At 37.9% G+C, this 22,851-nt stretch overlaps 2 protein-coding genes across 7 annotated transcripts in view; both read right to left on the bottom strand.

Annotated features, from left to right (window-relative positions):
• LOC129195096 (RNA-binding protein with multiple splicing-like) overlaps positions 1–8,968 on the bottom strand; it is a 44,574-nt gene extending 35,606 nt beyond the window's left edge. For 2 of the 5 annotated variants that reach the window (XM_054800823.1, XM_054800824.1), the window contains exon 1: positions 8,592–8,965. In XM_054800823.1, the coding sequence (XP_054656798.1) occupies positions 8,592–8,648 (57 nt within the window). In that variant the 5' untranslated portion in view covers positions 8,649–8,965. Of the gene's footprint in view, positions 1–8,591 lie in introns of all 5 variants that reach the window. The other 3 variants (XM_054800827.1, XM_054800828.1, XM_054800826.1) reach the window with 3 other exon arrangements.
• Positions 8,969–11,138: 2,170 nt separating this feature from the next.
• LOC129194885 (tetratricopeptide repeat protein 31-like) overlaps positions 11,139–22,851 on the bottom strand; it is a 31,679-nt gene continuing 19,966 nt past the window's right edge. For both annotated transcript variants that reach the window (XM_054800384.1, XM_054800383.1), the window contains 2 exons: positions 19,077–19,120; positions 11,139–11,696 (listed from right to left, as the gene is read on the bottom strand). In XM_054800384.1, coding sequence (XP_054656359.1) covers positions 11,662–11,696; positions 19,077–19,120 — 79 coding nt within the window. In that variant the 3' untranslated portion in view covers positions 11,139–11,661. The remainder of the gene's footprint in view (positions 11,697–19,076; positions 19,121–22,851) is intronic.

Raw genomic sequence — 22,851 nt, 5'->3', positions numbered from 1 at the left:
AATGTAGTATTCTACATTGGTCACAAGGTGTCTGTAATTATTCAACGAGACCAGACTTGAACAACCGGCTTTTATTGCAGGTTTAAATTATCAGTGACAATAATAGTAACATCCATCTTCTATGCCGCTTGTCCTCACTAGGGTCACGGGGGTTTGCTGGGGGTATCCCAGTTGACTTTGAGCAAGAGGCGGGGTACACCCTGGACTGGTCACCAGTCAATCGCAGGTCACATATAGACAAACAACCATTCACACTCACATTCATACCTATGGACAATTTAGAGTCTGCAATTGACCTAACAGGCATATTTTTGGAATGGGGGAGGAAACCGGAGTACCCGGAGAAAACCACACACGGGGATAACATGCAAACTCCACATAGAGATGCCCAAACGGAGGTTCAAACCCAGATCTTCCAGATCTCCTGACTGTGTGGCCAACATGCCTAACAATAACAATTACTGTTGCGGCCATAGCAAGCTAAATCTCAACTCTGACGCCACTTCCTGTCCGCCATTGAGTTTACTTCCCTACAAGGTAAACTGTCTTAAATGGCTGATTTTCTCTGGTCATACAGTATCTACTACATTGGGTAATACCAATGTAAAGGTGACTATGTGTGTTATTTCATGTCTAGATGGCTCTAATAATGTTAAAAACATATTTGGAAGACCTAAGCTGTAAATACCAAAACATTAAATTTATAAAGAAGGAATCTTCCTTCGCATAAATTCACTTATCGCGGTCGAGTCTGGAACCAATTGACCACCATAAACTAGGGATTACTGTACATCGGCAGTCAGAATTTAGGGATTACTGTACATCGGCAGTCAGAATTTTGGGGGGGAAATACAGCTCCATGGTTAAATAAACAAAAAATCATCAGTTAACAATTTTTTCACTACAGTATAATTGAGAATGCAAATTTTTCAGGAAAAATGTGCGTTTACATTGCATACAACTTCAGAGTTCCATCTGGCAAAGCGCAGTTTTTTGCGATACTTATGCCGAAAATAGAAGTAGCATGAACAAGGAGTGTCAAGAGGAGAAGAACGTGAAAAGAGAAGAACTATATATACCGTACATCAGAAGTTACCTTCAACATGTCCATCCCAAGTTATCACTTCACAAGAGGACTGGGTGACCGTTCCGTCCTGTCTCAATGAGGGACATGACCTTGGTGTGCATGCGTGTGTTCCGCAGCCAAGTTAATAGATAAGAGGACCTTCTATCCACATTGTGGATGGACACAGCTTCAATTTTGAAGCACAGTAGTCTGTTGTACAAGTGTCAGTCGTCTTAGAAGCTACTGTTCACGGCCACAATAGACACTTGAGAAGAGCTTATATTAGCCAGAAAACACAAAATGTTTATAGTCTAATTTGTAGAACAATTACCTGCACCGCTGTAAAACAACCTTGTGGTGAATGAGGTGAAGTATTGGATAGTAAAATTTAACTCCAGTTGCACATTTGTTCATGAATATCTGATCGGTTTCATGTGGACATTTGAATGTGAACTGACCACAAGCTTATGCCCACTAGCATTACTTTCATTTGTCCATTCCGTCATACAAACACTACGTACATTTAAATTGATTTAACTTACTGTGTAGTATGCGGCCAAGACGCCCAAAGTTGTTTTCCAGGTTTCTTTTATGGCTATTTTTAACATACTATCACTCTTATTATTTACTTGATAATAGCTGTATGTTGTTTTTTTTCCTGAAAAATTACACACAAACAAACAACTTTGATAATTAATTTACGACAACTAGTCAAACTTTATTGTTCATTGTGTCTTTTCGTCTTGCCTTCAGCGAAAACAAATGGGAGAAGTTTGAGTTTTGTTGCTAGTCGCTGCTTTCCGTTAGCATTAAGAGTTTGTGAAGAGTGACAGACCACATTCATTAGCATTGTAAGACGACTCCATTTGTCTGCTAATCGCCAAAGCTCAAGATGCCAAGAGCTGCGCAAACGTCGAGGTCAGAGGTTGGGTGCATTTATTGCCGAGGGCGAGGTTGAGAGCACTCCTCCACTTTTTAGCTTAGATGTTCTATCAAGCAGCTATTAAAGCTTGCCAGACCTGTCAATGATCCAACAGGTTAACCTTTAAAGGTTTTTATGTCTCTTTGCTCAGAGACTACTTTACTCACATCTTCCATTTTTCCAGCATTCCAAAACAGTCGTTAACGCGAGCTAATGGGCCAAGCCAATGTCGGCAACTTCCTGGACTTCCCTTTGTTTCCGCTTCCCCACGAACACGCCCTTAAAGTGGTTTAATAATAACAATAATAAATCACACAGAAGAGTGGAACTTCTAAAAACACATGGAGCTGGGGTTGCAGGATGCGGAATAATACACCCAAAATTGCACAAAACTCAACCAGTATCCCAAAGCAGATTGCATTCGAAATGTCGTGGTATCAATAAACTTTGGTACCTTTTCAAAATGAATGTGCATATTTATCCTGTTTGCCACTTTACTATGTTTTGCAAAACGTTGTTACCCGACTCAAGTCGTGTGTGACAAGTCATGTGTGTTACATGCTAAGACTTTTTTTTTTTTTTTTTTGCTGTAATAAAGCTCTTTGCCACAATTTTAGCCATTTTCTGGAATTTTATCAGTCTTGCCACTGGTAGAGATGACAATCTGGCACTTCCCTGTGACCATATATGGTGCTTCTGTTTGGAAACTCAAGGTACTTCCCTTTAAGGAGCTGAGCCGACTGGGATTAAATGGTTTAGCAAATGTGGCAAAATTATATGAGGAAGGGAGGAAACTGCTTCCAGAACAAGATAAAGTTGTTTCTGAAAGAAAAGGGGTGTGGCAGAGGGAAGGAAGTGAGGAAAAGGACAGATAAAAGTGTGGAAAGGAAGGTGAAGTGTCTAATTATAGCTTGCATTGGATAGAATAAGCACATAAATATAGTGAGACAGACAAAGGCGGTAGAATCTTCTTTACTTATAAATTGTAATATTTAATATAGGAGTTCCCAGACAAAGGGTTAGGGGCTTAAAATAGAACCTCTGTTCCAAAAAAATAAGTGAAAAATAATTGGATTGTTTCATGACATTTTGGAACAATTATAATAGTATTCTATTCAAATAATGAATGTGTTTATCATTAACAAAATAATAAGAAATTACAACAAAAATCAATATAAATTTTTATAATTAGAATTTTATTATTTTTAATCAATATTTAAGTAGAATTTTATACTTAAAAAATGAAAAAAATATTTACATAACCAATTGTTTTTATTATAAATATATTTTTAAAATATATTAAATAAAAAAATGTAAATTAAAGTTGTAAGATTCTGGTGTAAACCACACACGTGTGGTCTCATAGTTAACTTCTTTTCACACTTGTATGACTTCAAAAAATAGTATCAATAAAAAAATTAAACTTTTACTTGTATGTTAGAGTAATACATAAATGAATGTGCCTGTACCTAAACATACTGTACATAAATACATTTAAGTTACTTCTATATTAAAGTTAAATAAATGACACTCCAGCTGGTAGTAGCCCTGCGATTGGCTGGCGACCAGTCCAGGATGCGCCCCACCTCTCGCCCTCTCGCCCGAAGTCAGTTCCAGCATGCCCCCGCGACCCTACTGAGGATAAGCGGCATAGAAAATGGATAAAATAAATACATAATAACACTTGTATGATTGCTAAAAATAATAAACACATTAAATACAATTAACCAGCTAAAACATTATTTGATATTGAATAATAAATATGAATTAACACATACAATTAGTAAAGGTTTTACAGTTTGACCAGTGACAGTTTGACCATGGAACTCTGTAAGCCAGGGGTCGCCAACCCGTCGATCGTGAGCTACTAGTCGATCTTTGGGACTTTGCTGGTCGATTGCGAGAACATTTTGAAAAAAATGTATTATCATATCAGTGCCCTCGCCGCCCGTAGAGTGACCAACAGGCACGCATTTTGTCCACTGAACACACCCGTACGCCTCGCCGCTATCCAGGCAGCAACCCGCAAGACCCAGCAAGACGCTCAGTCCCCAAAACCCGGCCAGAGGTACACTAGTAACCGACTCGCCCCCCACGCTAGCAAAAAGGTTGAGTGAGAGAGGGAGGGAGTGACAGAGTGCTGCAGCGTTGTGCTTGCGCACACAACAGTAGTTATTGCACGTTAATAGGGCTCAAAGTCTGCCTTTGCTACCGCAAAGTTAAGGCACAAATATAACTCCATAGACGTGCACCTCCAAAAAAAAAAGGAGAGCTTATTCAGGTTCACGGCTGAGACCTGGGATCTTGGTCTCAAAAAGGTTGGTGAGCACTGCTGTAAGCTATTTTCCCAATCGATGACTTCTTTATAACTAGTTTATACAGTGCATACGATGTATTTTAGTAAGCTCACATGCCACTTTCTCATTAGCCAGCCGTTCCTGACGTTAAGTCTTGTTGTTGTCTTTTCAAATAGCTCTTGTCGCACAGCTGACAAATGGCTAAGATAAGATGACAATTCCCCCGCCGCTTTTATAAATAAACTGCAAAGCTATCAGACAAGGGAGGGAGGGCGGAGGGGGGGGTGAGAGAAAAGCTGTTTTTTGTGTAGTATCTTTATTTATTTATTTATTTATTTTACAATATAAGCATGTGATGTCACAGAGAGTTAATATATCAGTTTGCCCTTTTCATCGCCAGTGCAGCGACGGACCACTGTGTAGCCCCCCGTGTAGCATACAGGGAAAAGGTCACGGCTGACCCGCTATTCCACCTGGCGGATGATAACTCCAAGAAAAAATGGACTGTGACACCCCAGGGAGATGTACCCCCCCAAATGCTGGAGTGATATTATCTTCTTGGGGGAGCTTGCAACTAAAGAGTCAACAAACGTCGTACAAGGGTCAAACCCCTGCTGCGTTACAAAGACGTTTTCGATGTGACAGCGTTTATAAAAAATGTTTAAAAAAAGATGGACATGCACGGTAGTAGTAAAACTAGATCAAAGCTCAACCAGGCCAAATGGAATCAAATGTTTTCATTTGGCAGAAAAAAATCCTGATATTTTTGGATTTTTGACTTTTCATTTGTTGGAAATAAATTAAAAAGAAATCATCCGTTCCGGGGTAAAATTGTGGCCATCGTGTTACTTATACTAACCTCATTTTTTTTATTTCTTTGTATTTATTAAATATTAGGATAATTATATTAGGTTATCAATTATCTTATATAAACTGATTACGACGTAGCAGTAGCATAGCATCTAGGTGAAACAATAGAACAATATTTACAACCAAAACATTCCCAGCAGCTAGCTAGCTAGTAATTTTCCATGGTGGAAATGCTGTACAATGGAAAATATGTAACTTCTCACGATGCTTGTAATTTTAGATTGGCGGAAAAACGACGGAAAGTATGCAGAAAAAGGCGAAAATGTATCTTATGGTGATGCTAGACATTTTAGATTTAGGGATTTCAATATTAGCAATAATGAGTTAGGGAGCCAACTGTACAATAAACGTAATGCAAATATATCTGAATCAAATTTTGAAGAAGATGGTGATAACATTGATAATGTGATAACTTTTTCTATTCTTAATGATCTGTCAAATGATCTCTCCATCGACGGAGAGGTTTTTCACAGTTGTCAGTACGCAGATTTATGTTATGCTACAATGCTAACTAACTCTATTTATGTCGCTAACGCAAGGCCCGTCAGCCACCCCGGATTTTCCGATTGGAACCCAAGCGCAGTCTTAAAATGTTAAGGTCACATGTCCATACTAGGTCTGGAAGCTAGTGGTCACCTCCGCAAAATCAGCAAATGCTAAGTGTCATGCTACGTGAAAGCATCCAGAGCACCTGATAGCTTATCAAAGCAAGATAAAATGCCGACATAGCTTGCCTGCAGCAGCACCGTATTTGGCTAACAACTACCCTGCATCAGGTTTTGGTAGCGCATGATGTCGGGGAGTGTAGCGAAGCATGATGAGCAGCATTACGGCTCTTTAACTGCTGCGAATCAGTGATCCATTGAGTGGTGTGTTACATTCTTGTGTTGTTGTTCAGCATGTGAGAGTCATACCTTAGAGGTTGTTAAACTTTGCCTCTGGTAAGGTCAGAGTTAGCGTTTTATAGCTAACGCAACTTCCACCATCCCGCAAACACCACATTTCTCAGCTGATACTTTTCTTTGAAAGACAAAGCTGGTGCCTTTCTAAAGGTTTGGTTCCATTTATCGTTGTTTTTAATCACATGAATTTCAGAAACGCTGTAAGTAATAGTAGAAATTCTTGAAAACGGCATCACTGTCATTCCTTTTTGAAACTGTATGCTCAGAAGTGAGTTAAAAGTTACATAAGAAAGTGCTAGCAGTACACAACTTCAGGAAACGCCAGCACAGAAAGAGAAAAATATTTTTATGTAGTGGTAGCGTAGCAACATAAGTGGTACAGTGCATGCGTCAATATATTAATGATACTAATAATAATGCAAACTCTCTTTTTTAATGTAACTTGATGCCCCCCATTTGAGACCTAGCAACAAAAGTAATACCAGATGTTATTAGCTGAATGGAACTCATTGCGACAACGTGAGACATTAGAGTAGCTTGCTCTTTTTTGCAACTAAAAGATGAACTCTGCCAGTGTTTTTGCTTTTTCTTTAGATCTTGTAAATACATACATAAATTTTTAGACACAAAATACCACCCATACAGTCACCTTTACATTAGTATTACCCAATATAATAGATATAATCAGAGAAAAGAAGACATATTAGACATAAATAAGACAACAGACTCACAAGTTAGAGCTATGATGGCAGCTTTAAATGGCTTTATACTTGTATGACCCAATATAGTAGACATAATAAGAGTAAATAAACTATTTAAGACGTTAATAAAACGCAAGGACCTTAGTGGCGGACAGACAGGAAGTTACATTGGAGGTTCAGAGTTGAGTTTTAGGTTGTCTTGGGTTATGGCCCCAACAGTCGCCCGTGTTATTATTCTGATGATTCCCTTTTTTGCGTTGGTAATGTTGGTATGGTTAATTAGATATTTCAGCTGTCACAAAAGCAAAAAATAATTTGTGTCACAGTGAAAGTTAGGCTTCAACTGTATCTTTTCACAAAAAGCTGTTTTTCTCCCTTTTTTAGTCAGGATCTGAAATTTTCCTGAAACTCATTTATGCTCTCCTGCTGATTACCAAAGAATGGAAAAAGGTAGACTTTTTTTTCTGATGAGTCTAATCTTCTTCTTTTGGTAGGTTCCATGTTTATATAGCTATAGAACATAATATTCTGTGTAGCTTGAAAGATCAGTCAAAATTGTCTAAAACGGCCGTACTGAAGAGGTTGTCTTTTGAAAAATGGCTGGGAGTGAATGAGTTAAGTAATTAATTTTAAAAAACGCGATACAGTGAAGGTTCAATGTTCTCACTGTGATGTAGCGAGGGACAACTGTATGTATACATATATACTGTATAATAACAACAATAATAATACGACAACGTTACATTACGAATTGTTTCAGCAGTGAACGCTACGTAACAAATATCCATTTCTTAAGGACATGAGTAATCATGTGTGGTACAGCACATCCATTATTATGTTAATGAGAATGACTATAATGCAGTGTTCGTTATTGACGTCACTTTGACCCTTGTTAGTTGCTGGGGCGCACCCCAGGCCCCCCAACATCTCCCATTGGCGACCCAGTAACAAAAGTATTTATATAGGAAAAAAAATGTTTTGGGCCTACGAAAATATCAGAAGTAGACAAGCATCTCTGAAACATATTTTTTGTATAAATACTGTACACTGTTACGTCATTACGCTAGCTATCTGGTCTAACTCTCTTAACTTGACATCCGTGTTAGTTAGCTGAGGACACTCCCCATTTGTGATCCAGAAATAAATGTATTTCTCCGGGGAAAAAAATTGTTTTGAGACTACAAACATATCAGAGGTAGACAAGCATTTTTGGAAAGTGTTTTTTCGGACAAATACTGTACATTGTTACGTCATAATTCTAGCTATTGGGTTACATGCATCGCTGCCCTGGCTGCTCAGTACAATATGGCAAAGTCAACAAATGTATGTGAACAATAATAATAATAATAATGATAATGCAAAGTCTCATAACTTTTTGCCTGAAAATGATCTGATTGTCAGACATTGAAGACATTAAATATATTTCCAGTGCATATACTGTACTGAGTTTATATCATAATGCTAGCTATGGTGTCAATAAGTGAATAACACCTCTGCGCTAAACCTTAATCAGATTGTGGGTACAATATGCCTGAATTTGAAAAACTACAGGGAGGGTAAGAGGAGATAGAAAAGTTGAAAAAAAGCAAAAATACAAAGTACATCTACTATTGATAAAAGCATTAGCAACACAGGAATATTAGCTATCTAAAAGTTCGTATACCGTAACATACAAAAAGTACAACATGGAAGTGACAGTTACAGATAGTTACAAGTCACAGTTATGACGGTATTTACTGTTAAAATAACGTTAAAAAAACTTTACAGATAGCTCAAAGTAGAGTTTTATTCTAGTCTGACAACAAATAAGAGGACCAGGTGCGCGAGCCTCACCTCTTCTTCTTGGAATTCAGTCTGCTCGTTCTCCTTCTCGATTTTGTTGTTGTTCATCCTGAGTCACACTTTGACACAACAATGTCCTCGTTAAATAAACACAAATGTACAAAAATATGGATGTGCACAAAAAGTGCCGTTAATTAAACAGACAAGTCAGTCCGTGCGCGTGCGTCAGCTGTCCGACCAGAACCTCCCACTTAATTAGTTTGCATCGATGTGGAATATTTCCTTCTTCTTGTTTTAACTAAAAACATGTAAAAAAAAAAAAGTGAAGTATTTGAGATAGTCCTCAGTATGTCCTCCTGATGTGAATCAATGACAGGAAAATGTTCAACTTCGCCTCATCTCACAGGAGGAAGGGAGAGGAGGAAGGGAGAGACCATGCATGGAATAGTGAGAGGAGGATAGGGGCGGGGCTTCTGATGGATAAGGGCAAGGGCGTGGTTAGCTTTGTATTTCATGCCGGGCACATTTCTGGTATTATTTGTGGAAAAAATTAAAATATATCTCTTTTACTGTGTAATATTTAATTGCATTAGTAGCAATACATGATTCAGAAGTGATGAAAAAATGTTAGTAATCATATAATAGCTATAGTTTTTAAAAAATGAATTTACAAAAATAGATACCGCTCGCTCCCCTAATAGACACCTTGGCCCTAATAGAGGCATGGTACCCTTTGACATCAAGTAAATAAAAATATATACTTTTTAATCCCCAAAACATTTCATGTTGTTATCAAGAAGTGGTTTGTACAAATAAAAGCCACCCCTGAATAAACATCTTGCCCCGAATAGACGCCAAGTCTCCTTGTCAAAGTTGAGTCATTTTATGAGAATAAACTTGAAGAAATATTACAAGAATAAAATGATTAAAATACATGTAATTGTGGAAGATATTATATGGCCATTTATCATCCTTTACTTGAGGAAATAATGATTAATATTTTTGAAAAATATTTTTTCCAATTGTTTCATTAAAAAGATCATAATTAAATAGCTGCAATAAATTATTAGATTATTAGATTATAATTATTACATAAATGCCTTACCTCTAATAGACACCTGGTCCCCTAGTCAAAGAGGTTTAGTAATTTTATGAGAATAAAGTTGAAAAAGACAAAATATAAGAATATTTTCTATAGTAATATATTATTTTGATGATCTTGATGATTCATAAAACAAATTTGTAGCTATTTTGTCAACTATTAATATTGTATAATTAAAAATATGAGAATAAAACAACTGCAATAAATTATGAGAGGAAGAGGCCAATATCGTATACTTTATTATTTTATGACAATAAAATGAAAACAAAAATAAATACTACAAAAGTTATTAAAATACATAAAATATTGCACAAATTAAAACTTTATTTTATTTATCATTATTTGTTTTCAAATTTTAAAAAATAGATCATTTTATATTAGCTCATTCAAATTTGTTATAAATCTTATATATATATATATATATATATATATATATAGTGCATACTGTATATATAAAATGTGTTCATTTTTTTTAATTGTAACAATGAATGGATATAAAATAGAGGCTTTTCTCCTAATAAACACCTTTCCAGGAGATGCCGCCAATCGGAATTTCATTCTATCCCCTAGCAATGACAATAAAGCGTCTTCTTCTTCTTCCCCCTTTAATATATTAACATTTTAAAGGTTAGAAGGTTATTAAAGATTAAAGATTAGAATATTATTTTGTCTTTTTAATCAAGTTTTAAATTGTTTCATAAAAAATGTAATTTTTGTTCTGTAACATCTTACCTCTAATGGACCCCTGGCACTATCTGCAGTTAAGTAATAAAAAAAAAACAGGTGGGGGGGACTGAGGAAACATGTATGACTCAGCAGTATATGAGCACTGATGACACACTCAAGAAGACAACACCTCTAAATGAAGTTAAGACAATAAAAGCTGGAGATATGATTAACAGATGTTATTTTTTGTGGGGGGTTTTTAAGACACTGCAGCTCTGGAAGTGATGCCTGAAGATGTTGCGGCACATCTACTGCATTTGTGCAACAATAACATCGCTTTTAAACATCATAGAGGCTTTGAACACTCCCTGGACATTTATTTTCAGCTGCTGATTCTTCTCTTTTTTATTTCACAGTGAAAACCCTCAAAGCTGACAGTATGGCTGGTTGGACAGAGGAAAGTGGACAGGAGGGGACGTTTTTGCCTCTCCCCATCATGTCTCTTGCAATGATAGTGCCGTCTAAAAAAAGTGGGTTTTATGCTGAGGAGGAGGAGGGATAAAAATGGAAATGTTCCTCGGTATCAAAGCTTCTTGCCGGAGTCTAAGGGGAGGACTGGAAGGGGGGGGGACATGTCCCAGCTGTGTTTGACAGGTCTCACGGCTGAGCTGTGTGGTCTGATGCTAATACAGGGAGGGGACTAAGGGGGAGGAACAGAGAGGAAGGGAGAGCAGGGGGGGAGGAAGGAGGCCTCCTACCCGCTATGGAAGGAAAACATGCACACACTTTAGCTGTTTAGTTGCTTAGAGAAAAGCAATGGAGGACGTCCTTATATGCAGACATTATTTATAGACAATGATGCTATTCAAACACATGACAAAAATCATAATACTACTACAAATAATAATGATAATATTGCAAGAAAAAAAATAGAAATGAACAAAAGCAAAAAAAAAACAAGAATAAGTAGCACATTGATGCAAATGAAGCTGTACGATCACAAGGAAAAATACTTTAATCAATTATGAATCAATGATGAATTATGACGGGCCGCACGGCGGTCTAGTGGTTAGCTTGTTTGCCAACACAGTACCAGTCTGGAGATCGGGAAGACCTGGGTTTGATTCTCCCTTGGGCATTTCTGTGTGGAGTTTGCATGTTCTCCCCGTGCGTGTGTGGGTTTTCTCCGGGTACTCCGGTTTCCTCCCACATTCCAAAAACATGCATGTTAGGTTAATTGGTGACTCTAAATTGTCCATAGGTATGAATGTGAGTGTGAATGGTTGTTTGTCTATATGTGGCCTGCCATTGGCTGGCGACCAGTCCAGGGTGTACCCCGCCTGTCGCCCAAAGTCAGCTGGGATAGGCTCCAGCATGCCCCCGCGACCCTAAAGATGAGAAGCGGTATAGAAAATGGATGGATGGATGAATTATGACAAAACAAATACAGTTGTCCCTCGCTATATCGTGGTTCGAATATCGCTCCCTCATGATAATGCAGTTTAAAAAAAAAAAAGAATTAATTACTAAATGGTCACCTGTTCCGTAGTTGACGTGGTTGCCCATCGCCCATCGGGGGGGGGGGGTGAAAAAAGGTTCTCCTCCCATTGCATGTGGAAGTGGTAAGTTTTTAGCTTTATACTTTGTCTTTCTTCTCCACTCCGTTTAAAACCCTTTAAGTTTATACATTCATTCATTTGAGGCTAACTGGTTAGCTCGCTAGCTAACGACCATCTCGAGTCCCTCCAGCATATGAGTTGTGCACTGCGCTGCAAACAATGAATAATAGGAGTGTAAAGGTGACTATAGGCATGATATTTCATTTCATTTCACAGGGCTCTAATGATGTTACAAACTGTGTTTAGAAAGTCATAAACAGGTTTTGCTCTAACTACAAAAATATTCCATTTATTAACATTGAAACCTATATTGCGGAAACTCATTTGTTGCGACAGCAAAAAAATCTCACAATGGAGGAGACATTATTAACTTGATCAAATCTTGACATTCCAATTGTTTTTTGTTACTATATCCAAAAACTAACTTGAATTTAAACTTAACTTGAATACGGCGCTTGACGTAATGACCATCTCTATTTCACAATCTGTAAATGTCGCCCTCTTGTTCTTCTTTTCCATCTTTACATTGTCGACAGAGCCAACACGTGCTCATTAAAAGCATCAACATATTCATGAGCTATTTAGCACTGATTTAGAATGATCGTGGGAGGAGTAGTGGAATGACACCAGGTTGAAGCTCTTGTGCGCATAAATCACTGCAGGTGGGATTTATGAGAAGACTTTTTCCACATTGTTTTTTATAGATTCGAATTTTTTCTTGCATATGTCGATTCTGAGGTTTGTGATTATGGAATGTTTTGCGCTGGAATCTACGCACACTTTCATAAATGAGGGCCCAGGTCACGTAACACCAGCAACTTGTGGCTAGGCAGAATTCCTAAGGCCCATTCTAACCCTTAGGCTAATGAAACAAAATTGGCATATGCCACCCATACCCATTGAAGTTGTTTAAATGACATGTAGACGTCCATATTGGTAAGTGTCTATATTGGGCTTCAAGTCCAAGTGTTGACACAGGTAATGAATGGCCTTTAATGTTCCCTTTGAAAACTGAGTGCTCCTAAAATGTTCTAGATTGTTTTTCACAGTTCAGTGAATCCAGTAAAAAGTTAAAGTAAAACCATCTCCATGAGGTTCTCATCTTTCTTTCCACCTGAACTAGCATTCTTCTCCCTGGTCCCTTATTGCCATTGCAGAGTTCACGGCAGTACTCACCCACTGGCCAATGTCAGCCACACCCACTGTTATTGATTTTATTTACAGTGGTCATCTTATTTTTATACTTGTGTGACTGTCAAGAATGAATTACAAATTTATTACAGTCGTCGTTCGTTTATCGCGGTTAATTGGTTCCAGACCCGATCGCGACAAGTGAATTTCTCCGAAGTAGGATTCAATATTAATAAATGAAATATTTTCATAGTTAGAGCAAAGAAAACCTGTTTATGACTTCTAAATACGTTTTTTAACATTAGGGCCCTGTAGATATGAAATAACACACCTATGGTCACATTTACTCTCCTATTATTCTTTGTTTACACCGCATTGCGCAACTCGTGGGATCACTGCAGGGACATAAAAGACAGCTGCCGCCAGCATAACAAGCTACAGAGCTGAACCCCGATGTTCTAACCGCGATGTAGCGGGGGACGACTGTGTATCATTTCTAATGGTGGCGGTTTGACTGAAACAGATTATTTTTATTTGCATGAATTCCTATGGGCACTTCAATTAGTGCAGTAATGGAGGTCACACAGGGCCATTCCTTTCTATTAGTTTGTATTTTTGGGAACATGACATGTTAGATGCTGTGAGTGTGCTGGGGGGGGCGTTTAATCACAAACAAAATATCAATGATGAAGATGATGATAAGTGAAGGCAGGAATTTGAGAGGAAGTTCAAATGTGACGCTCTATATTTGGAGACGGCTATTTTTAGCTCTCCTCTGTGTATTTGAAAGAGAAATTACACCCCCCCACCCTATTTCCTGGTTTTACTCAATAACATGGGAGTGCACACTACACAGGACAGCAAGCATGCACACTTCTTAGTCAAGTCCGCTCAGTCACACTATTGTTACACTGTATGCGACAACGATATCTTCATAGCGCAGCATCAGCATAGAACATCAACAGAACATGGACATACTGTATCCACTCATGCAACTAGAACATTAACATACAGATATATGAACATGAACATACAACTGCTGCAGAACTCCTACCTATAGAACATGCACACATACAACTACTGTCGAACTACTACACAAATAACACATACACACATAACTGTGTCCGTATTCTATATGTACTAGTTCTATGGCTACACAGCGCTACACCACATAGAACATGGACACAGACTTAGACCACATAGCAACACGGACACCTGGTATGATATGAGGCAGAGAGACCATAGACACAAAAATAGAACACTAATGATGGGCACACGTTGTGAACATATAGAACCATGGACACATAATATTTAATGTGTCAATGTTCTAACACATGGCACAGAACACGAATGTGGAAACATAAAACATGGCCACAGTATAACATGCAGACGTAGAACTACAACAGACTCCCTAGTAAATGAACACACAGACTTGAACACACACACCACAAACACAGCAATGAACACATACAATTTGGACCCAGCGCACAACACAGCCCAAGAACGCATCCACATGGAACGTGAACGTATAGAACATAGACACATGATGTCATAAGATTTGGATACAGAACTACAGGAAAACCTAGACATCAAACTAGAACACTAAACTTGCAGACAGAGAGCATGAACATATACAGCAGAACATGGCCACCAAAAATGTCAATGACTTTGTGACCTTTCCATGGGTCAGGTCATGTGACTCGCTAAAAAGTAGCACACACAATTAATATAATCATTGCTGCCATCTAGTGGCCAGAATAGTTAAATTTATGACATTATTGTGATTTTAATCAAATTATAAGTATATTGATTTATATTTTATGTCACACTTAAAGTAATGTACAAATTAAGTAATTAATTTATCTTTTATTTAATTAATGTGAATTGTATTTATTCCATTGACTTGGGGGAAAAAAAACCCTCATATGTCATAGCCTAAATTAAATTAAGTCAATCAAAAGCAATTAAATGTCAATCTAAATATCCAGTAGCTGAATTTCTTTAATTGCATAAGTAGTTTAAAATTAATATTAAACTTAATGGCAAGTATATGAATTAATTTAACTTGCTTAATTTGCTTCAAAAGTGATGGTTGAATTTCACATTTTATTCAAATTTTTAAAAATCCAAATAAGAATAAATGTAGGTCAAAGTAAATCCATTCATCAATTTTAATGTGAAATATCGAAAAAGACAGTTTAAAAAATAATTATGGTTATATTTGACATTTACTTAACAGAGAATTTTTTAAATCATTATTTTACTGGCTATTTTACATGTATTTTTTTTTATGAAAAGATGAATAAATGTATATGTTAGTCCTAATAATGAAATATCACAATATATTTCATTGACACAGTACCTTGCAAATATTTTATTACATTGTTTCATGGGACATTACTGTATCAACTGTATCAATTCACTGTCCCCTCAAAATGAGTCGATACATCGCCATTAATGTCTAAACTGCTGGCAAGAACGAAGTGAAAATGTCCAATCACCTTGACCCTCAGCTTCTTTTGCAAGGCAGTGGTCAACTTAGCAGTGTGTTTTGGATCCCTTTCATGTTGGAATACTGCCCTGCGTCTCAGTTTCCCATGCTCTGATGATGATCATGCGCCACACTTTTCATCAAATTGGTCTGCATGGCTGTCTGTCGTCCCAGAAGAAAGCCTCCTAACAGTTTGCTGAAGACAATCATACGTGGATTACTGGACCCAGTATAACCTATTTAGTTTAGATTGTGTCAAACATGTGTGAGGGCAACCAGATAAGGAATACAAAGAAAGTATCTTGCCAACAGTCAAGCATGGTGGTGGGAGTGTCATGTTCTGGGGCTGCATGAGTGCTGTTGGCACTGGGGAGCTACAGTTCATGATAAGAAACATGAATGCAACATGTAGTGATACACTGAAGCAGAGCATGATCATGCAAAAGAAGCTGAGGGTCAAGGTGATGGACCTAAACTCTATTGAGCATCCGTGAGGAATCCCTTAAACGGAAGGTGGATGAGTGCAAGGTGTCTAACGTCCACCAGCTCCATAATGCTGTCATGGAGGCCTGAAAGAGGATTCCAGAGGCAACCTGTGAAGTTTTAATGAACTCTATGCCCAGGAGACTTAAGGCAGTACTGGAAAAGGTATATACTTAGTTTTGTGTGGTACTACTCTATAGAATTAATTTAAAACTAAAATCATTCACATTTAAAATAAATATATCTAATACATTCACTTTTTTTTTAAACTTGTGTTTATTGAAGCAATCAAAAAATGTATACTGCACAGATTATAAAACATGTAAATTAAATGTTCAATATATACTGCATATTTAAAAAATGCAGTACAAAACACGCTGCGTTGATATAAAACTGAAAATGTTCAATATGAACGTATATGAACAGAAAATCAAGGTGTGCCTTTCATCAAACAAACGTAAAATATTCTTCATTGTTGTTTCAATATGGTAAAAATGCTACAGCATCACAATTGTCTGGAATTGTACAACATGGCTAAATGGATGGAGCAGAGCAAGTAATGAACCAAATTATAAACACTTTTTGCTCCCATTTTTCGTGAGCTTAACTCAAAGATCTCAAACCATTTCAATGTACGGTGTTCCCTCGCTACATCACCTTTCACGGATTCGCTCTTGTGGATTTTTAAGTGCAATTTTGTACTTTTTTTTTTAACAGCTATGCACGCTCCTTGCGTTCTGTGTCCTTGTGGTCTATTAGAGGGATCCATCTGTGCTCTGTTGCATGTATCTGTTATTGTATTTACTACTGCTACCAGTAGAGGGTGTTGTATACTCATGTGAGAGTTGAAGATGTGTCCGGTTCTCAGTAGATATAGAGCCACACCAGCCCTGATTGGCTAAAGGAGAACCCACCCATTGTGCGTTCTGATTGATGGTCTACAGCCAATCTCCTTCATGCAACACTGCCTGTTTCCTGTTGTATGATCGCTAGCTGCTAGTGATCATACATGCAAAATGAAGGCAGAAGGTACGCGGCTGTAGGGCGCCTGGAATACTGTAAATGAATCTTCGGTTGGAAGATTGGAGGACGATGAGGAGGAATATGTTTAACAAGGATACAGAATCGTTACAGCCTAACGGCGCAAGGACACGATCAGAGGAGTGAATTCGCGTGAGTCATTTAATTTCTTGTGTCCAATCTTGTAAATTGATCATCAAAGTTCAACTTTGAGAGTGTTTAAACAAAAGAGAAATGTGATAACATGTTAATGCCTGTCTGAGAAAAGTATATAGTCTGGGCTTTTACAGCCTTAAAACATATACAATAATTGTACAAAAATATAGTTGGCTAATTCGCGGAACATATTGGGAACATATCCCCCGCAAGGGAACACTGTATTTCACATTATTGACTGGAAACCTGAATGAAAACCTGGCTCGTGGGCACCGCAAGCGTAGAGTTGGGCATTGTTTGAATGTGAACGATTTTGCTCCCAATTCCTTGTTTCGAATCAGATTCTTTTAAGAGACAGGTCATAAAAGTTTGCATAGTTCAAATGAGAGCGCTAACCAGAGTTCTTTTTGGATGAAATGTTGGAATTTTTCCAGATTTTTTTTTTTTTTTTATTATATAACTTTTCTATAAATTTCTCACAAGGCTATTTTCCACCAGCAGATAAATATCAAACCATTCAACTTGAATATAAATGTTATGAAGTTTCTTTCCACTGGAGTACACTTTCACAAAAGAAAACTCATGAAAAAAACATTTACACATATCCTGTTGTTTGTCCTGTGTTGGGGTGCTCACACTTTTTCAGCTCGCGATCTACCTCCTGCTATAAACATCGAAAACATTTCTATAAATATATAATTGTGTAATAGAGTTACGCTATTTATAAATATGAGTATTTATGTACGTTGTATATCAGGGGTGCACACTTTCACCATACAAGTTACAGGGCAACATGATCTCTCTCTTATATATATAAAATATAACCAGTAAACATCTATTTTCTGTGCCGCTTATCCTTATTAGGGTCGCGGGGAATGCTGGAGCTTATCCCAGCTGCCTTTTTAAAAAATGCGCATTTTCCCCACTCCAGTGTATCATTTGCAAAGGTAGCCACAACAAAGCAGCTGAAGAACTGCATGCGGTTCCGGAGCAGAGTGCTGCCGACCCCTAGAGGAAGGACAGTGCAACACGTCAAAGACGGGGCTCTCTTATGTCTATACCATGAATTCAGAGGTGTTTAATCATGTTGGTCATGCACCCTCCTTTGCACAATCTAACTGTATTGCAAATGCTGCACTGAGCAGACTGTTTTTTTTCTTACTAAAGTTCAGCCAAAGTTTTGAGTGCCGCCACACACTAACCATGGTTGCAATGAACAGCTTCCTGCTCCTTCTCTTTCGTTGGTGTTTACGACTATTTCTTCCAGTTGGCAGACAGGACATCGAAACTAGAAATCGAAATTAAAACATTTTAACGATCACGGGAGAATTGGAATGTTAGTCAATGCTCGAGAATCGATGCGCGACACTTTTCATGTGGTCCTGGGGTGCTAATAATCGATTATAATGAATAGGGGATGACTTATGAAAGCTCACTAACAGATTTAGACAGATTTGTGAACAATATTTGAGAGAGAGAAAGGCCTTTTGTGAACACTGAAAAAGTTTTAGATCTTTGAGTACAGCTCATGAAAAATGGGAGCTAAAACAAAAGAGTTGCATTTATATTTTTGTTGAGTGTAAAAGGCAACATTGGCTCAATTAATGTCACATAAAAATACAAAAGTACAGGTGGTCTTCTAGTTATGGCCTTCCATGTTAGGGTATTTCGTGGTTAGAAACGCACTCCCATAAAATCATTAAAAACTTAATATTGGTCCTCGCTTGAGAACTAGTTACAGTGGACGAATACAGTACATGCTGCACGCTGCATGGATGCATTTTATGCTTCGTCTTGCTCGCCGCAGATGAATACAGTGTGCTACACAGCTCAGCTATACAGAGTAGCTAACATTGCTTATTAATTACCTTTGTGCACTTCAATGTGTCTCCCAAGCGGAAGGCAGGCTCTTCTGGTGGAAATACACCAAAGAAAAGAAAAGCCATTACCATGGAAGCAAAAACGAACATCGTAGAAAGTGCCTGAGAGAGGAGAAACACTGAACACTTTTGGCCTCACTTTTGGTCTCTTATCAACTGTTGCAACCATCGTTAAGGATAAAGATCATATTCTTGAGCATATTATAGGATCTGCTCCTATGAAAGAAGCAGTATTAATTAAGGTGGTGTTATTATTGACTGGAAAAACAGAATTAATATCCCAGTGAGCCTTATGTTGATTCAAGACAAGGCTTAAATATTGTTTTACATGTCCTTCATGTTTTCTGTGTACAGTGTGAGTGACATAGGTGTTCATTTAGGTGTAAGATCGGACTTATACCAAAGCTCAACTTATATCGAAGTCTAGGAACGGACCTCGTTCGTAACCCAAAGACCACCTGTAGTCCTTTTAGGCAGAAACATGATAGAATGTCTTTGGTTTAGTGTAAATTTAACATGCAAAAAACAGTAAACAGGTAGAGAAACGACAATGTCACTTTGGCAGTGTTTAGTGTTTGGGATAGCCTCTGGAGTCTGGGGGCACTCTGTTAGGGTGTCCATAGTAGCCTCCGCCCGCATTTTGCCTAGAAACAACACATTAAGTTATTTATATATATATGTATATGTATATATATATGTGTGTGTGTGTGTGTGTGTGTGTGTGTGTGTATGTGTGTATGTATGTATGTATAGACCTGGTCAAAATCTTAAGACCAGTTGAAAAATTGCCAGATTTTGCATATTTGGATCTTAATGAGGTTTTAAGTAGAGCCACAATATGCAAAAGCAAGAAGGGGGAATGAGACAAAAAGCACTTTGGGAAACTAATTTACTGAAAACAATTAAACTGAAATAGGCTGTTTATGAGCTGATCAAAAGTTTAAGACCATCGCTCAAAAAAATGACAAAAAACTCTCCCAACCAGAACCAAAAATGTTCTCAGTAGGACTCAGTAATGAGTAGCTCCACCGTTCTTGTTAATCACTTCAAAAATTGGTTTGGGCATGCTTGATGCGAGTGTTTCCAGGAGGCTCGTGGGAACATTGCTCCAAGTGGTGACGATGGCTACACGAAGGGCATCAACTGTCTGGAACTGATGGCCATTTTTATAAACTTCCCTTTCCATCCATCCCCAAATGTTCTGTATGGGATTTAAATGAGGGGAACATGCAGGATGGTCCAAAAGAGTCCTTGGTCAAGCGAGCATTGTGAACTGCAGAGTTGTCCTGTTGAAAAACCCAGCTGTTACCACACAGATGAGAGCCCTCAGTCATAAGGGATGCCAGCTGCAACATCCGCACGTAAGCAGCCGCCGTTTCATGACCCTGCACCAACCTGAAGCACCAGTGTTCCACTGACTAAAAAAGCACCCCAGATCATAATGGACCCCCCTCCACTGTGCCGGGCAGAAAACATCTCAGGTGGGATCTCCTTGTCATGCCAGTAACGTTGGAAGCCAACTGGACCGTCAAGGTTACATTTTTTCTCATCAAAGAATAAAACTTTTTTCCACCTTTCAATGTCCCATGTTTGATGCTCCCTGACAAAGGCTAAACGGCAGTTTTGTAGCGTTGAAGGAAATGAGGTCTTCAAATTATTTTTTTAAACTCTTTTCCTGCAGATGCCATCTGATGGTTATTGCGCTGCAGTCGGCACCATTAAGGGCCTTAATTTGGGTTGAAGACCGCCCTGTGTCTTGATGGACAGCCAATCAGATCCTCCGGCTCAGTGCAGGTGTGATTTTTTTGGGTCTACCACTTGACTTTTTTGTTCTACAATGCTCAGGTCTTTAAATTTATTTTAGAATGACTGTCTTACTGCGCCCAACCTCAGCAGCAATGGACGCTGCGAGAGGCCTTGCTTATGCAGCTCCACTATCCGACCACGTTCAAAAAGAGAAAGCTTCTTAGCTTTGGCCATCAGCAGGGCATGACAGTGTGAATGCCTGACAGAAAATGAACATTTTGAGCAGATTTTGGCTTTTACTGTAGCCTGTAGTCTTAAACTTTTGATCAGGTTATAAACAACCTAATTACAATCTCCAAATTGTTTTTGTCTCACTCCCTCTTCTTGCTTTTGCATATTGTAGCTTGACTTAAAACCTCATTAAGATCCAAATGTGCAAAATGCAAATTCTAGCAATTTTTCAACTGGTCTTAAGATTTTGATCAAGAGTGTGTGTGTGTGCGTGTGTGTGTGTGTGCGTGCATATATATATATATATATGTATATACACATACACACACTAGGTCCCCAACTTACGAACACTCGACTAGCGAACATTCGCAGATACGAACACAAGCCAACTGGTCTATATTTTATTTTATTTTATTTTGCCTTGTAGTCGCTCAATCAGTATTTATACTGCTACTGTACATGCTTGACCAGTAGAGGGCACTGGGACACTGCTAATGGGACCAACAGAGGAAGAGTTAGACGCTGGGGAGATAAAGCTAAATGGAAAGCTAAATTATACAACCCGGACAGAGCGTATGATTAAAGTTTATGAAGAGTTAATAGGCCTGCTTAATTCTACACCACCCACAGAACACTACCTCTTTTAGAAGAGTCTAACGACGACAACGATTTGTCCTTTTTTTCAATAACTCCTCCTCCAACTCCACCACAAAAACGCATGCTCGACCACTCCTCTTCAAAGGTAAATAACATTTATCATTACGTATTATATCACTTTTATTATTGTTTTTTTCATTAATTATCCTCGTTTAATATTACTACTGCATCCAAACTCATAATCACAGACATACACATATGCTGTATATGTATACACGTACATGTAGTACCTATATCATTGGTAATATTACCTTTTCCCCTACTTAAGAACAATTTGACATAAGAACGGTCGTCTGGAACCAATTGTGTTCGTAAGTTGGGGACCTAGTGTATATATGAAGTAAGGCATTTTATGACATTAAAGTCAAAATATTCTGAAATTGTGTAAATATTACCTCATACTGTTAATATAGTATCTTATTGTAGCATTATTTAATATTAACTTATGGATAACAATTCTAGGTTATTAAAGTTTGTAACAGAGGCCATAATACAACATGGCATCTACAAAGCAAAGCCACAGGGAAAAGGCTGTAATACTGGATTCAGGAAGAAGCTGCTCACATTTAATATAATAAATCTGATACTGTATAAATGTTCTCCTGATGTATTTATTTAAAATATGTATGTTTTATTTACTACTGAAATCAACTACAACAAAAAATTATACATTTTTACAAGAAGTCAAATTTAATTGTATTTGTTACATTTGTGTATTATTATCTTGCGCTGTTAATATAGTATCTTGTTTTATTACTATTATTTAATATTCAAATATGAAAACAAGTACAATTTTGGAACGGGGGCCATAGTACAACATGGCTGATGTGTGCCACGTCGTGCTCCTGCTGTTTCTATTGTTTTGTCTCTGCTTACTCCTTGTGGTTTGCTGTTGTCATTGCAGTGTCCCTCACTTTGGCTGGAAGCGAAACCACTGGGAACCTAATTGACTGACTGACCCTTCATGGTGTTCCTTTTGGCACCATGGATTTGTGTTTTTCCCCTAGTCTTTATTAAAACTACATTTTATTCCTGCCATCTGCCTCTCGTCTCTCCATCTGGGATCCATAATTACAAACCCTAATAATGCCATCTGCAAAGTTGGAAGTTCAGAAGAAAAATTGTCTAA

The sequence above is a fragment of the Dunckerocampus dactyliophorus genome, chromosome 15 (assembly GCF_027744805.1).
Source record: "Dunckerocampus dactyliophorus isolate RoL2022-P2 chromosome 15, RoL_Ddac_1.1, whole genome shotgun sequence".
NCBI classification, from domain to species: domain Eukaryota; kingdom Metazoa; phylum Chordata; class Actinopteri; order Syngnathiformes; family Syngnathidae; genus Dunckerocampus; species Dunckerocampus dactyliophorus.
This window is presented reverse-complemented; position numbering and strand designations above follow the sequence as displayed.